General features: G+C 43.7%; 1 protein-coding gene across 1 annotated transcript; it reads right to left on the bottom strand.

Annotated features, from left to right (window-relative positions):
* Nucleotides 1–1,199: 1,199 nt before the first annotated feature.
* Nucleotides 1,200–14,616, bottom strand: LOC140077791 (LIM domain transcription factor LMO4-A). Its single transcript, XM_072125268.1, has 5 exons — nucleotides 14,497–14,616; nucleotides 9,559–9,805; nucleotides 3,797–3,893; nucleotides 3,537–3,707; nucleotides 1,200–3,220 (listed from the first exon to the last, which is right to left on the bottom strand). Exons 2-5 carry the CDS (start codon nucleotides 9,795–9,797, stop codon nucleotides 3,212–3,214), a joined length of 516 nt encoding a protein of 171 aa, XP_071981369.1. The 5' UTR covers nucleotides 9,798–9,805; nucleotides 14,497–14,616; the 3' UTR covers nucleotides 1,200–3,211.
* Between the last annotated feature and the right edge of the window lie 725 nt (nucleotides 14,617–15,341).

The raw sequence follows: 15,341 nt of genomic DNA, 5'->3' as shown, positions 1-15,341 counted from the left end.
AAATTGCAAAGCACCAAGAAAAAAAAAAAAAGAAAAAAAACGAGCACAGGCGTAGAACCCCCCCCAAAAAAATGTACAGGAAAAATATAAATGACCCCCACTGTGTGCATACATGACATTACTTATCCACAAAAAATAAAATGTAGCGTCCCTTTAAAGAATAAAATTCTATATATAAAAGGGGTTTTCCAGGTTGCTCATCTGTCATGCAGTGACTCATAATGAATATTACATCATGTCCTGTAATCATCCCGGGGTCATGTGCTGTACATGGCAGAATACAGAAATGGGGCTGGAGAAAGTTCTGCACACTAACTATATGCGAGCTCTCACTCACTGCTGGACAATGCCTTTAATTAGTAATTATTGCAGGAAAAGCATTTATTTGCTACTTCTGTATGTAAACGCCCCTTTAAATGTCCCAGTATTCATTGTCTCCATTGTTCAGATAATTGTTGTAACTTTGAGAGGATGGTTTACCCTCTAGTAAGTGAAGGTTATGGCATCTCCCTGACCTAGAAGAAACCAGAACTTTTCATTTAATTAAAAGGACATCTACCACCAGGATGAAGGATTGTAAACCAAGCGCACTTATATAGTGGTTTGTACCCCCTCTGCCAGGATCTGCTCTTCACTTAAGCTTTTCATGCCCTGGTTGTCACAAAAAAAAAGGCTTTAAAAATTATGCAAATGAGTTTGTGGAGCTCCATAGGTGTTAATGGAACCTGGAGCCCCTTAGGCTCATTTGCATAATTTTAAATCTTTTTTTTCTTTAAAACCAAGGCATAAGAAGCTTAAAGAAAAGAAGATCCTGCCAGAGGATGCACACACCAGTATGTCAGTGTGCTTGGTTTACAGTCCTTCATCCTGGTGGTAGAGATTTCCTTTAATATGAAGGGCACTTCAAGGGAATCTATAAATATTCTCGGTTTATGATACCCTTTTGTATGAACAGTCAAGAAATGCCTAGGATCAGCTTATTGGCCCATGAATGCTCAGCAATTATGTTTTCCTACAGCGACCCCGCAGGAACCTCTCGGTATTACAAGCTGTATACAGAATAGAGCAGTTCTTTACCTCCATCCCCGCACTGTGTATTTACCTGTAATACTAGAGCCCCCCCTTCTACCATCGCCCCAATATATAAAACTCCTGCAGGTTTCTGAACAATTTAAAAAAAACACAACATTGTCAAGTGGTTACCGTGGAAACCCAATTTTCTTTTGTTTTTATTATTCAATATAAGGATCGAAAATCTTTTGTTACAAAACTGTTTCTTGCCCCAGGACTGGAAGCGAGACACGAAAAACACAAGCGGGAACTAGACGACAGAACGCACAATACTTTGTCTCGTAAATTATTTACATTTCTGCCTGCTTGTTTTGCATATACATTAGTCCTTGGGGGGAACGGCAGAAAATATGGGAGTGACAGGAGGGCGGATCGCTCAATTAGGACATTTTGTTAACCTTTTCAAGCACCAAAGCCAAAACTTCCCCCAAATCCAATGTTCCATCCTGTAACAGGGACCATTCCATGGATTCCGGCAGAGTTGCTACTTTTTCACTACCCCCCCCCCCCCCCACACTATTCCCAAGCAAGTATTGTAGCAAGTTTTTGGCTTCCAATACGCCATTTAGGGTCTTTATGGTCAGGTGGGTGGCCTTGAGATGTAGCACCACCCACCTGACATCCTGATTAGGTTATTGGTTGCTAAAAGTAAGGAATGGTGAGTGATAGAGGGAAAAATGGCAGAATGGTGCTTATTACAGAATGCAAGGATAGGAGTCTGGAGCGGGGGGGTCCCCTTTAAGGAGACTCAAAATTCTGGCCCAACTACGCATCTTATGACCTAATCTTAAGACTTTAAATGTATGATGGGGACAAGGACTGGATTGGCATCCGTAATATGTTATTGCGTTTCAGATTCTGAATATTTTATAAAAACTTGTCTCTACCCACTTAACGCTTCATGTTCTCAATATCTAATTTTAGGGGGGGTTTAGCTAAAATAAGGGGGGAAAAACTGGAAGGAGGTTAAGAAAGAGGGCACAACCATTATTGTAGTAAGAGGGAGAGCCCAATTTTACCAGCCAATTCATAGGATCAAATTAAAGTATCACCCCGCTCTCTTCTCTGGGTGCATTTGATGTCCCCCCCCTTATGTACCAGGACCATCAAATACATGAAACCAATAATCAAACCCCCCAACATTCACCCCCACCCCCACCAGGCAAGAGACTGAGGCCAAAACAGCGTTTAGTTCTCTTTTAATCCTATCTATCCACATTTATTTCACCAACGTTCCCGGTCGCACCTCCTGCGGTGCCGCATTCAACAACAAATTTTTCCATAAACACTATAAATAAGACAATCTGGAGGATACAAAAATATTTATAGAGTGCCAACAGTGTACGCAGTGCTGTACAGGGTTAGGAAGCAAAGGCAAGCGAGTGTAACTGGAGTGTATGGAGTGAGGGTATGAGGGGGGCAGGATTGGGTGGTGGATACCCCCAGTGGTCTTGGGCAGAAAAGTCTCAAGATTGGGGTCTATAGAGAAGTTTTTTTGGGGGTGGGAGGTTTGGGGATTTTATGCCAGCCAGAAAAATGGCGGGGACTCTATTGATGATGACGGTCAATTTTCGGCTCATTCTGGTGCTTCATGCCGATGGCTTCCTTTGGACAATACCAAACAACTTAAGACATTAGCAGAACATACGGCATTGTGATCACATCCAACACCCCCTCCCCCCTCCGCATCATCCCCATCTAGTGACAAGTCCTTGAAGGCCATCCATTGGATTCCCCCGTCGACTTTCAACGTGGTATCTTCCAAGCCGCTTCCCGATCAGTCTGAGTGTGATGTCATCAATGACGTCATGAGGTTTTCTATTTACATAATTTGCCTTTAACATTCACCCAAAAAGTCCAAAAAAAAACAAAAAAAAGTTGTCTTCAGGAGGTAACTTTGCAAAATAATTCTCTTTTTACAAGTCATTTACAAGTCCTTCATCCTCCTCAGGTCCGGACCCGGCCGCGGCCACCTTGAAAACGAAGCTGGACGTGAGCGCCACCACCAGACGAAGACGAGCGAAACGTGAAGAGGAGTATATAATATATATATTTATATTTATAGATATTTCTATATGTCAACAATGTGTCTCCGAGGAAATATTAACAAGAAGGCACGGAGGAGGCGCTGCTCTAGTCACTAACAAACCTGCAAGGAGAAGAGAGAAGAAAGCTTAGATCAAATCCCATCAAAAGAAAAGATCGAAAGACTTAACATGATGCATCTCTGGGTGCAAGAACAGAATAAGGAGGCTATACAGACCACATATACTGGGAGACAGATTTGGATGTGTATAGAGTATAATGGGATTCTTAATGGAGACATGTGGTATACTCCATTCAAACCTAGGACTTTACAGTCAATAGAATTCCCAATGCAGCTTTGGATGTGTGTGGAGTATAACATTATAAAATATAAGTTTAAGTACAGCTTGACAAGCCTTGTCCCAAGAGCTTACACTTACTTTCTGGTCAGGTAGCATTGGGCTACTCTGAAGGGGGTTGTTCTGAAGAGGATTTAAGTGTCCGTTGAGGAGCCCCGAGGGCCGGTCGTGTTCGCAGAAGATGGTGCCATTGATGTAGTGGAAGCGGTCGCCCGGGACTAACCTATTTCTGCACGTGGCACATGTGAAGCACTGAGGAAACCAGAGACACAGGTAAGTCATAAAGCATTGGCTGCACCCATGAAAATCCTATAGCAGGTTATAAGGTGACCAGTACTTACCTTCAGATGATAGACGCTGCCTTGTGCCCGCATCACCATCTCACTGGCCGGGATGGACTGTCCGCACGCGCTGCACGCCCCGCTGCTCCCGAATAACCTGCCATAGGAGACACAACAGCGTCAGTACATACAGCCGGCTCCATACATTCACCCTGATGTGGACAGACATTGATCATCCTATCACAGCCATCCTAATCTATCACACCAAGGCAGAAGCAATCACTGGAGGTGATTTAAAGGGTCATTTAGGATGACACTAATGTAACAGGGGCGGGAGCCATTACTGGACTCAGATCTCACTTGTCATGTTATAAGTGATGGATCTACCAATTATTATAATAAGATATACAGCCATGTGCTGCCGTCCTGCAAGGTGTACAGATACCAGATATACCCGAGGCCCATGTCACAGCATACGGTTCAAGATGGGGTCCCCAGGTTTGTTGTATGTGGGTATCCAATACACCCCATTTAACCAGGACCCATGGGAGACAAATACCCATATTTACCGGAGGTACACCTAGGGGGCCAGACAAATCCAAGGTGTTACATAAGGCTCTTGGAAAGGAACCTGTCAGCAGGTGTGACCGCACAGACTGCAACCAGTGTTTGGTATTGTCCCTGGAGTGATATGTAATCATACCTCTGTGTATATTGTTAGTAGCAGCAGGACTGTGATCTATGCATTTATATACCAGGATTGTCCGTGGGCCATGCCCTCACACTGTTTTGCTCCTGGAATTCTACAGCTGCAAGTCTTTGTTCTGGGAAACATCTGTTGTATATAATAAAATTATATTCAATACAGCAGGGACCGGGGGATAGTTCAATTCAGAGAGCACAGCAGTGTGAGGACACACCTCCAGTCTACAGTACACAGTGGTATGATTACACATCTTTCCAGGGACAATGCATAACACCGGCTGCAGAGAGCACAGAGCACAGCAGTGTGAGGTCTGATTACACATCTCTCCAGGGACAATACATAACACTGGCTACAGAGCACAGCAGTGTGAGGACACACCACCAGTCTACAGTTTAATAATATAAATTAATATAGCACAGTCCTGCTGCTACTTACAATGTACATAGCGGTATAGTTACACATCACTCCAGGGACAATACATAACACTGACTGCAGAGAGCACAGAGCACAGCAGTGTGAAGAGAAACTCCAGTGCACTTGAGAAGCTACAATCCTGGAATAAAAATCCATATACCACCATCCACAATACACAATACTGGCTGCTATCTGAGAAGCATTTGGATGCCCCTTAAACTTTCAATGACTAGAGAAGCCCCCAGGATACACATGGAGACACCAGGCTCTTACAAGTCTCTCCCCTGGGTGGTGTAATGACCCGTGGTGCCCGTGGACGTTTTCTTGCGTAATATTCCCATTTCCCTAAAAGCCATTTATGCAAAAAACCTGCTTTGTTTTTCCGTCCTGCCACTTCCATTCCAGTAAACGCATCAGAATACATTTTATTGTGCAAACTAATGGCGTCTGCTTCCTGCATCCACAGATGGTTCATATTACTGCGCTGCCTATAGGCACACAGAGGCAGCAGCACTACAAGTCTCAGCATGCTCAATGAAAATCTATTACTCTCCAATGATTGCAAAGTTGTGATGGGGGCACAGTCAGGTATATGGTGAGGCTGCCGGCTGGGACTTGTAGTCCCCCTCACACCCATGTTATGTATCCGGGTGGGCCGCTTTCCCTACCCCGCACACTTTTCTTATTGACAGCTAGCACCGAGGTGATGCGGCTCTTAGATTAGATGAGCTTATCGATTAATCCTGTCTGATTGTAGCGTAATCTCACACTCCCGCTGCCCCGCAGCAGAAATACAAATTAATTGCCAAGACCTTCAGACTATGAGAAGCGAGTCCCGGGAGGCCCATAAATATCCCGATCCGTGAGGAAGAGGCAACATCGGCCGCGGCACAACATTATTATACATTATCCACATAGGAAAGAGCAGGAACTAATTATATCAATGCACCCAGGAGAACCTCGTACAGGGGCCTTATAAAGTACAGGTAACAGGTACAGGGTGCAATTGTAACGCAACCCCAGAAATTGTAAGTACCGGAGGCTGGACAGCCAGACAATGGCACAAGGCAAACAAAGGTGTAAATGTGCCGTACGGTGGCACAATGGGTATCCCTGAATTATATAGAACTATAATGCAAGGATGTACCCTCGGCCGGTTCACCAACCATGCCGGGTCCGTCAGTTAATGCAGTTTCATCGAGTTTCTATATTATGCAGGGACACCCATGGGATCGTGCCACCGTACTGCACATTTACACTACATGTGGTATATGCCCAAGGGAGCGACAGGAATGTGAGTGACAGGGGCGTAACTTTAGGGGGTGCAGAGGATGTGATCGCACCTGGGCCCAAGAGGTTTAGGGGGCCCTTATGGTGTCACTTTCCCATATTAGAAGACTATTATTATAAACCATACATTATAGTTGGGGGGCCTGGCGCAGATTTTGCACTGGGGCCCATCAGCTTCTAGTTAAGCCACTGGTGAGTGAGCAGCAGCCGTAGGAACGAGAGAGACCGCTATATGGTGTAATATAATTAATGTCACATCCTGGGAAAGCTGGGTGACCAATATGGCACCTATTACTTACTACAGAGCAGTCACCAAGTTGTCCACCCCCAGCGCACTACCATGTCATGTATTCAGGATTATGGGAAAGCTGGGTGTGTCACGGTCACCCTTTAGATTGCCACCACTCTGTCCCAAGAAATCCCTAACCCCATGCTGTAAATCTGGGCTTGTGATTTTGTCATTTCTAAGAAAATTGTTCTGAATTTCGATCTTATAGGCCGCCCCCTTCCAGCAGCAAACAGAGCAGAATGAAATGTACACAGAATCTTCCGCGGTTCTATAAGGAGGAGGGGGGGCAGCTTCTATTAAATGAGCTTCTCCCTTTATTAAATGTTTTCCCTCCGTCTCCTTGAAGATCTCGTCTGAATCGGCCGTGTAATTGATGTGAGTTTGCCTTTAATATCCTGTTCTCTGGCTCTTTGACACAGTCCTAGTGCAGCCGCCAAAGTGCCGTCCAATCTAATAAAAGGCCCAGCGTAATGAATTTTCGATCTTAATTTAAACAGTAATTTAAGCGGCGAGAGGGGGGAGGAGGGAGAGGCGAGAGGAGGGGGATGAGAGGGGGACAGCGCGGCTCCATGGAATACAATCCGCCACATTACAGAGCGCTGCGTTATCCTACACTGATCAATTGCCTTGTTTAAATAAAGTTTATAGAAATGAGCATTTCATTATCTTCCCCAGCCACAGGTCAATGGTTTGGTAGTCATGGGTGAGGATCTTCTATTAGGGACTAAATTACAACTGAAATAGGCCTCATTTATCAAAACTGTCTGTGCAGCTGGGGACAACCAATCAGAGCTCAGCTCTCATTCCTCCAGAGCAGCTTGGGAGATGAGAGCTGCGCGCTGATTGGTTGCTATGGGCAACAGGAAGAGTTGGAAAAATAATGAGGCCTACACAGGACACATTATTGTCAATAAACTTTATTGAAAAAAGCAGTGAAGTATTCCTTGATCAGTATATAGGAAGGGGGTCGGGTCTAGCTGTATGTCGCACTACAGAGTAGTCGCCCACCCTCTGCACATGTTTTGGCACATTTGACATCATTTCCTGTGCTCCATGACTACAATCGTGGCAGCAGGGCATGGGGTAACCTCAACCTACCTACATTGTGACACCATGACACCCTGGGGTCAAGGAGACCAAAATAATCGATGCCCTGAATTTTACACCCACGTGCCCAAAAGTGGAGCTCCCCTTTAAGGCCACAGCTACATGGTCTGCAGAGATTACATATATGATATATAGGTGTATAATGTGCACCCCTGACAAAAACTAGGTCCCCTTCATTGTCATATATAACCCTTTGTATTCCTTGGATTTGGGAGGGGAAGTACAATAGTGGATATAAGTGATATGGTTGCTCTCAGCCAGGCCTCGCGCTGTAAGTGTTAATGCATTCAGCTACAGGGGAGGGGCAGAGCTGATAATTTTGGAGGTTTTGTGAGCCCTCATGGTGAGGAACGGAATTGAACTTAATAGAAAATAACAGGGGCCTAATTGACGCCATATGTTTCAATATAGCCAACAGGGAACTTCACCTGCCAAGTGGGAGCCGGGGGGGGGGGGGGGGGGGGGGGGGGCGATTTGGGGGTCATAAGGCTTGTTGGAGAATTAATATCCAAAGACTCTTTGTGTTGATGCGACCAAGTTGGGAAAGGAGGGGGGCAGAGGACGCAGGACCTGGGGGTGCTTACCGCAGGGTCTGTGACTTGAAATAGTTTCACAACGCTGCTAACAAGTATATGAAAATCATTTACTGCCCCCCTGCTGAGGCAGACCCTAAACTGCCCCCAAAGGGTAGACCTGTTCTACCAGGTCTATCAACATTAATAATGCCTGGAAAAGCTGGGTGACCTTGAATAGGCCTGAACACAGCTTTTCCTTGTCAGTTTATAACCCATCCAGTTTCTATTGAGTGCTACATTTTAGAATTTTGACCAAGCTCTTGGGAAAGCTGGCTGAGAACTCTGCAGGAGCAGTGATGGCAGCCATATTGGTGATCACTCAGCTTTGTCTGAATTCTGAATGGTCAACCGGTATGGTCCCGATCAGCTTCTCCTAAGTCCAGATTATTAAACTTTCTAAAAATTTCTAGTAATGGTAAGGGGTGGATGGATCACTGCAATGTCTAGCAAATGCATAATTCAGACAACCCCTGTGGTGATGCCCCTGGACTCCATACTTTCCAAGAGTCCTGAATGGCAGATCTATCTAAGCAATCAGGTAGGGGGGCAAATAAACCAGAGACATCTGTATATATGACACAAGACAAGTATTCTTGATGGCTGTGTTGTTGCAGCTTCTATTGGTATTCTCAATACCAGCCTCAATCTCTATAACCCGTGACAGATCAATTGGTCCAATGCTATCTGGAAGACTGTACAATGGGGGAACTGAATAACTTTGGGTTTATTAGCTGGGGTAGCTTCTACACAGAAAAAATTTTGAGTAGGTGTGTAAATAAGAATGCAGCATATACTGCCATTACACCCCAAAAATCCCTAGAAAATACAAGTTTGTGTATTCTATCCTCCTGCATCTCTGCAGTCACTCAGCTTTCCAAGAAAACTGAAAATTGACATACTACAACTTACGTTCCACTGGGGTTGCTTGTGCCCCAAGGAAAATATACAAGATATGTATGTATATGAACATATGCCACCCAGCTTTCCGAAAATACTGGTAGAGTGATCATTCCAGCATCCTGAAAAACTGTCATATCTTGTGGTAATGCTTGGGGTAGCCAAATAGGTCAATACCCTGCTTTTCAAGACTCCTGAATAGCAATGTTGCCTTAGGATGTAGAATTTCAGTGGCAAAGGATAGATTGAGGTACATTAATCATCCAAGAATATGGGAAAGCTTTCCAAGACTCCTGAAGAGTAATTAGGCAATAGTATGGACATTAAGTTTCCAGGAGAGGAGATAGAAACAATGGTGGTCATATTGGTTATAACACAGCTTTCCAAGAATCAAGAGCCAGATATACAGGTCATTCAGACCTCTGGGAAAGCTGTCATTCTCATGGATCTTCCTGTATTGATGCCACTACCAATGTGTAACGCTGGCAGGGGAACTACTAGTCCCAGCATACAGATTGCTGTGTTCTGCGGGTGGTGCACTCACCGGATGTAGTCGTTCCGGCACAGGATCATGCCGCTCTTGGTGTAACATGTGGTGCCAATCTCCCCCAGCTGAGCCTGGCAGCAGGAACACTTGAGGCAGCGGGTGTGCCAATAGCGGTCCATGGAGTATAGGAGGAAGCGGTCTGCGATCTTGCCCCCGCAGCCGGCACAGGCTTTGGGGGGCGAGCCGTTGCTGCTGACCGCCGTCGTGGTGGCTTCAGACGTCCGATTGTTCACCATTCCTGGTCCTGTAAGGAGAAGAGACAAGGCGGGTGAGGATGTGCGAGGCTGGCGCTGGCGCGTGGCAGCTGCAGAGACCGGAGTGATTGAAAGAAGCACTTTGCTCAAGCACCAGAAAATAGCTTATTACACCGCCGTCCCCCGAGAGCGCGGCTAATCACCCCGCAACTCCTACCGCCTGCAGCCCACACCCTTTCACTGCCACAACACATTAGGGCAATAGTATTCCACGTCCTGTGTCATTATAAGCTTACTACACCCCCGTTATCTGTTATATGGGATGTTAACCCTGTAGCTACCACAGAACAACAACAAAGCTGCTCTACCCGGGAGAACACAGTGTAACGCAATCCAGCGAGGGGCCTAATGCAGCTCATCAGCACAACTGATGCCGGGGGCTGCAATGAATTAGGCGGCATTACAATAATCCAGCGTCTGCCAGGAGAAGCAACGTATCCGTCCAATTTACAGGGAGCTCTCTGTACTGCATTACACTGCAAGGAAGTGGGTCGTCCAATTAAAGGGACGGTACATGGGATCTTACAACGTGGGGACTGGACAATATTCCCTGGGGCCAGGAGTGTAACGTGTGAAATGTAACCCCGCAAGTCACCCAGGTTCTATGACGAACCATTAACCCTTTAAAAAGTTACACAATATTTGGAATGAATGTTGTCACTCAGCTTTTCTAAGATCGAAGTCTCACGGTATAACAGAGTATATGTTGTGGTCAGTGGTCTAGGAAAGTTGGGTAACAATTAGTGTGAGAAGCCATTCTGATTGTCAACCAACTTTCCCTGGAACAGAAACCGGTTATTGTTCCTAAATACATGAACTTAACATTTAGCGACCCAGCTAGGCTCACAACGACCTATTGGGGATCAGTCTACAAAACAAGTATTTGGGGCATCCGGTTCTTGGAATTTTAAGTTTACCATGAAATTCCACCTAACCTCTATAGGCCCTCAGTTCCTACAGTAACAGGAGGTGCTGTACTTTCTGACCACTACTACAAAGGTGATAGGAATATTTATAGTGAATGGAGATGCCCTTTAAGCACCGAATTTGGATGTAGTCGACACTAACCCCACGTTTGCCAATGCAGATCTGGCTTTCATTTCTTAGGATTACATTAGGTTATCAAATCCGCTGCTAATTACCCAGTAAATGCCTGCAGCTCTGTCCCGGGGGGGGGACACTGGAGAGACCCCCTAAACCAGTGAGATTAAGGGAGATTTACAGCAGCAGGCGAGGTGCCAACAAATCATGGGCGAACATGTTACCTGCCATACGACTGCTCAGAACCTGCCCCAAATGACCCGACCAACAGTCCTGTATATTAACCCCTTCCCAGCTGTGCAGCCAACAATATCAGTATATACCATAGACCAGCGTCTTAAATAGGTTAGTAACTGGAAAAGCGGGGTGACACCAGTAAGGCATAACTCCCATAGAGGTCATCCAGCTTTCCTGAAGTCCTGAATGGAACATTAACATGGATTACGGGATTCTAGACACTAGACAATACTTCTATTTTTGATTAGTAGAAATCACCCGACTTTTCCGGTGAACTGAATAGCAAATCTTATAACTTAGGAGTAAGTTCTACGTGAAGACACTGTGCAGAAGTCTCGGAAAGCTGAGTGTGGCTCAGGCCATGACCCAGCTTTCCAGGAACTGATAACCAAAGAAGGCTTTGAGGGCAGTCAGTGGAATTATGGGTAATGTGGATGATCCATACTGACCCTATAAGTCACACGCTAGAGGCCTGTAAGCCACGTAACACACGGGGAACCCAACTGATAACCTAAGGAGGTCTCTGCTTATACTATAACAAGTTCTATCTCAGACTCTTGTGTATCATCAAACCCTCTGCTTCCAGTCAGTGAATGGAATCCGTCCTGTTTACATCCACAGCCCAAAGAGAAGTAGTGAATGAGCAGGCGCCTCAGGGGTTAACATATTGGGATTCAGGACAATCCCCCCCATTAGCTCCAGCAGGCGCTCAGGGTATGAAAAGAATCTAAAGAGACTGAAACAGTCACAGCTGCTAATGAAACCCAAGGAGGATGTAGCTGCCTGGCAGCCGAGGGTATTAGAGTGCCAGCCTTGTGGTCCAGCTCCACAAACTGCACAAATTACCCAGACAACTATGCTGGGAGTAGTAGTGCGACGCTTTACGGGGTGTAAAAATCTGCTCCAACTGTGTACATGAAAGATGTATTTTAGGAAACATCCAATTTTAAGTTCCAGCTTACAGTACAATTATACTATACAGCGTAATACAGTATAGTCCTTTATACTGTACTACAGACCAGCCGGATATTATATTACACTACATTACTATATAGCTCATTACTTTTAGTCTATTATACTGTATTACAGACCAGTCTGATATCAGATTACACCACAATACATGTACTATATACTGCTGATTGCAGTATAGTCCATTATACCGATATTACATTACACTACATTAATCTTACACAATACAGGCAGTCCCCAGGTTACGTACAGGATAGGTTCTGTAGGTTTGTTCTTAAGTTGAATTTGTGTGTAAGTCGGAACTGTATATTTTAGAATTGAAACTCCAGAGAATTTTTTGGTCTCTGTGACAAGTGGATTTTAAAAATGTTGGATTGGAAGAACCAGGATAAACAATAAATCTTAATTACAGACGCCTGTGATAACGGTTACAGCTGATTATTAAAGGCTGGGACTAAAGTACAGTAAATTACCAACATCCAGAGGTCCGTTTGTAACTAGGGGTCATCGGTAAGTCGGGTGTTCTTAAGTAGGGGACCGCCTGTAGTCTATTACAATATACATGTAATAACACTGCAGCCAGTAGTAGTGTGTAATAGAAAAGCACAGCTTATTACACTACAGTCCAGTGATTCCATATTAAAGTTCCTCTTAGTAGAGACCATTATATGACATTGTGTACCATTACTGTAGAGTGCGGTTAGTCAGTTTTACAGCTCGACTATTATATTACAGTATACACAACTATAGTAGTAGTACATAAATTACATTACAATACTCCATCGCTCTCCAGTAGACTAATAGAGTACAGTCATTATCTATAACAGCCTTATTGTAAATGATAGACTCCTGCATGGTGTATATTACTTACAATACATTATACAGTACATTATGGCAATTACTCTGCCGCAGAAAATATATCAGAATAGCACATTACAGACACAACAGTATAGAACAATATATATCGTATTACAGTATATGGCACAGTATTACAGTACACTACATTATAATCAGTACAGACTATTGTACTGTAATATAGCACTGTCTATAATTAAGTTACACTATATTACAGTACACTACATTATAGTATATATTGCAACATTGCGCAGTCCAAGTTACATTATGACAGTTCAGTATAATATGGTAAACTAAATTATAGTGTAGTCTATGCTACAATGTTATACTATATTACAGTATGGGCTATAATACTGTTACAATGTTCTATTGTGGCAGTGTTCAGAATATACTATAGCGTTATACACAGTTCTGTCTATACTATTACAGCCCAGGACGTCCTTTTAATTATATTATAGAATATAATACAGTATATTACACTACAGTATATTATAGTAGGGTACACTATACAGGTTAGCGTAGACTATAGGACACTATTACAGTATATTATAGAGCAGACTATTATACGGTATTATAGTACAGTTTAAAGTAGTTATACTATTTTACACTACACTATATTATAGTACAGTACACTAAACATTCACAGTCTATAGTACATAAACTATATTACAGTGTATACTATAGTACAGAGTTATACTATTACAGTACAGTATATTATAGTGTATTCCATGGCAGTGTTACACTATTACAGTACAGTATATTATAGTGTATTCTATAGTACAGAGTTATACTATTACAGTACAGTATATTAGTGTATTCTATAGTACATAGTTATACTATTACAGTACAGTATATTATAGTGTATTCTATGGCAGTGTTACACTATTACAGTACAGTATATTATAGTGTATTCCATAGTACAGAGTTACACTATTACAGTACAGTATATTATAGTGTATTCCATGGCAGTGTTACACTATTACAGTACAGTATATTATAGTGTATTCCATGGCAGTGTTACACTATTACAGTACAGTATATTATAGTGTATTCCATGGCAGTGTTACACTATTACAGTACAGTATATTATAGTGTATTCCATGGCAGTGTTACACTATTACAGTACAGTATATTATAGTGTATTCCATGGCAGTGTTACACTATTACAGTACAGTATATTATAGTGTATTCTATAGTACAGAGTTAGACTACATTAAAGCGCAGACTATGATATCCTATGTAGCATTACACTATATTATGTTGTAGACCATTATACTGAATTATAGACCAGCATAATATAGACAAGTTGCATCAGAGTCCAGGATATTACAGAGCACTCGGCACAGTATGAATTACCATAGTAGATTGCAGTCCAGTATATGCACATCAGTCACACTGTAATATAATATAACACTATATACTATAACAGTGCCGGCTGATAGTGTGTTATATTGTATTCCAGTAGAGTCAGATAGTATCCTGCTCTGTAATACCATAGTATGTCCCATATAACATCTCCCAGGAGTCCAGGGGGGAGGTGTCGGCATCCCCCGGCCGGGCACATGGCGGAGCCACCTACCTGCCTCCGCTGTGTCAGTACAATCCACTAGATCCCAAAGCTCTGCAGCCACATCCAGATCCCAGGAGCTCAGTGTCCACTGACTTCAGCCGCCCGCCGCCCCCCGCCTTATATAACCGCGCCCGTGACGTCACCAGCTCCGCCTGCCGCCACCAATCAGCCGCCAGGGGGCGTTCCAGCTGTCAGGAAGACAAATGTGGAGGACTCAGTGCTGCCCCCCGGAGGACATTGTGAGTACTGCACCCGCAGCCTGTACAGGAATCCTATCAGCACCATAGAAGAGTCTCATCCTCCTCCTCTATAGGGACCGGGCTCCATATTCTGCTGGGAGTCGTAGTCTTACATCAATTGTAACAATATTAATATTAATTTCTCTTCAAACCTCTATAAATATCAGCACATTCACCATTCACGTGTCACTATTTACACAGCATTGGCATTCTATTCCTATTCCATTCAATTAATAATGTTTCTAGTTGTTCAGATAAAGGGATTTGCTATAGAAGAATCAGAATCAAGAATAAGCCAGGACACAATTTTGGGGTGACCAGTAGTGGATTATAATATAGCTGATTTGGGCGGTAGCTCAGGGCTCAAAGCTTTTAGGGGGCCCATTTCCACCCAAACACACACCAAATTTTATATTGAGAAGGAGCTTCACCCATGTAATCCTGATACATCTGTTCCTGCTCTCAATACACATCTGCACATAATCCATTTCAGGACCTTTGAAGGTCCTCCAAAGGTCCTGAAACTGCAGATTAAAGCAGAGAGAAGGGACACATCCTCCATGCTGCAAGAAGCTGATTCTAGTACCATATGTAGGAAGTGATTACTGAATTGTA

The sequence above is a fragment of the Engystomops pustulosus genome, chromosome 9 (assembly GCF_040894005.1).
Source record: "Engystomops pustulosus chromosome 9, aEngPut4.maternal, whole genome shotgun sequence".
In the NCBI taxonomy this organism is placed as follows: Eukaryota; Metazoa; Chordata; class Amphibia; order Anura; family Leptodactylidae; genus Engystomops; species Engystomops pustulosus.
The sequence above is the reverse complement of the archived record's forward strand: the minus strand, read 5'-3'. Positions and strand labels throughout refer to the sequence as shown.

Coding starts and splice junctions, on each gene's coding strand:
- LOC140077791 (XM_072125268.1), bottom strand. CDS start 9,797: ATGGTGAACAATCGGACGTCTGAAGCCACCACGACGGCGGTCAGCAGC. Junction 3,894..9,558: donor TGCCGGAACGACTACATCCG/GTGAGTGCACCA, acceptor CTCCTATGGCAG/GTTATTCGGGAGCAGCGGGG. Junction 3,708..3,796: donor GCAGCGTCTATCATCTGAAG/GTAAGTACTGGT, acceptor TGGTTTCCTCAG/TGCTTCACATGTGCCACGTG.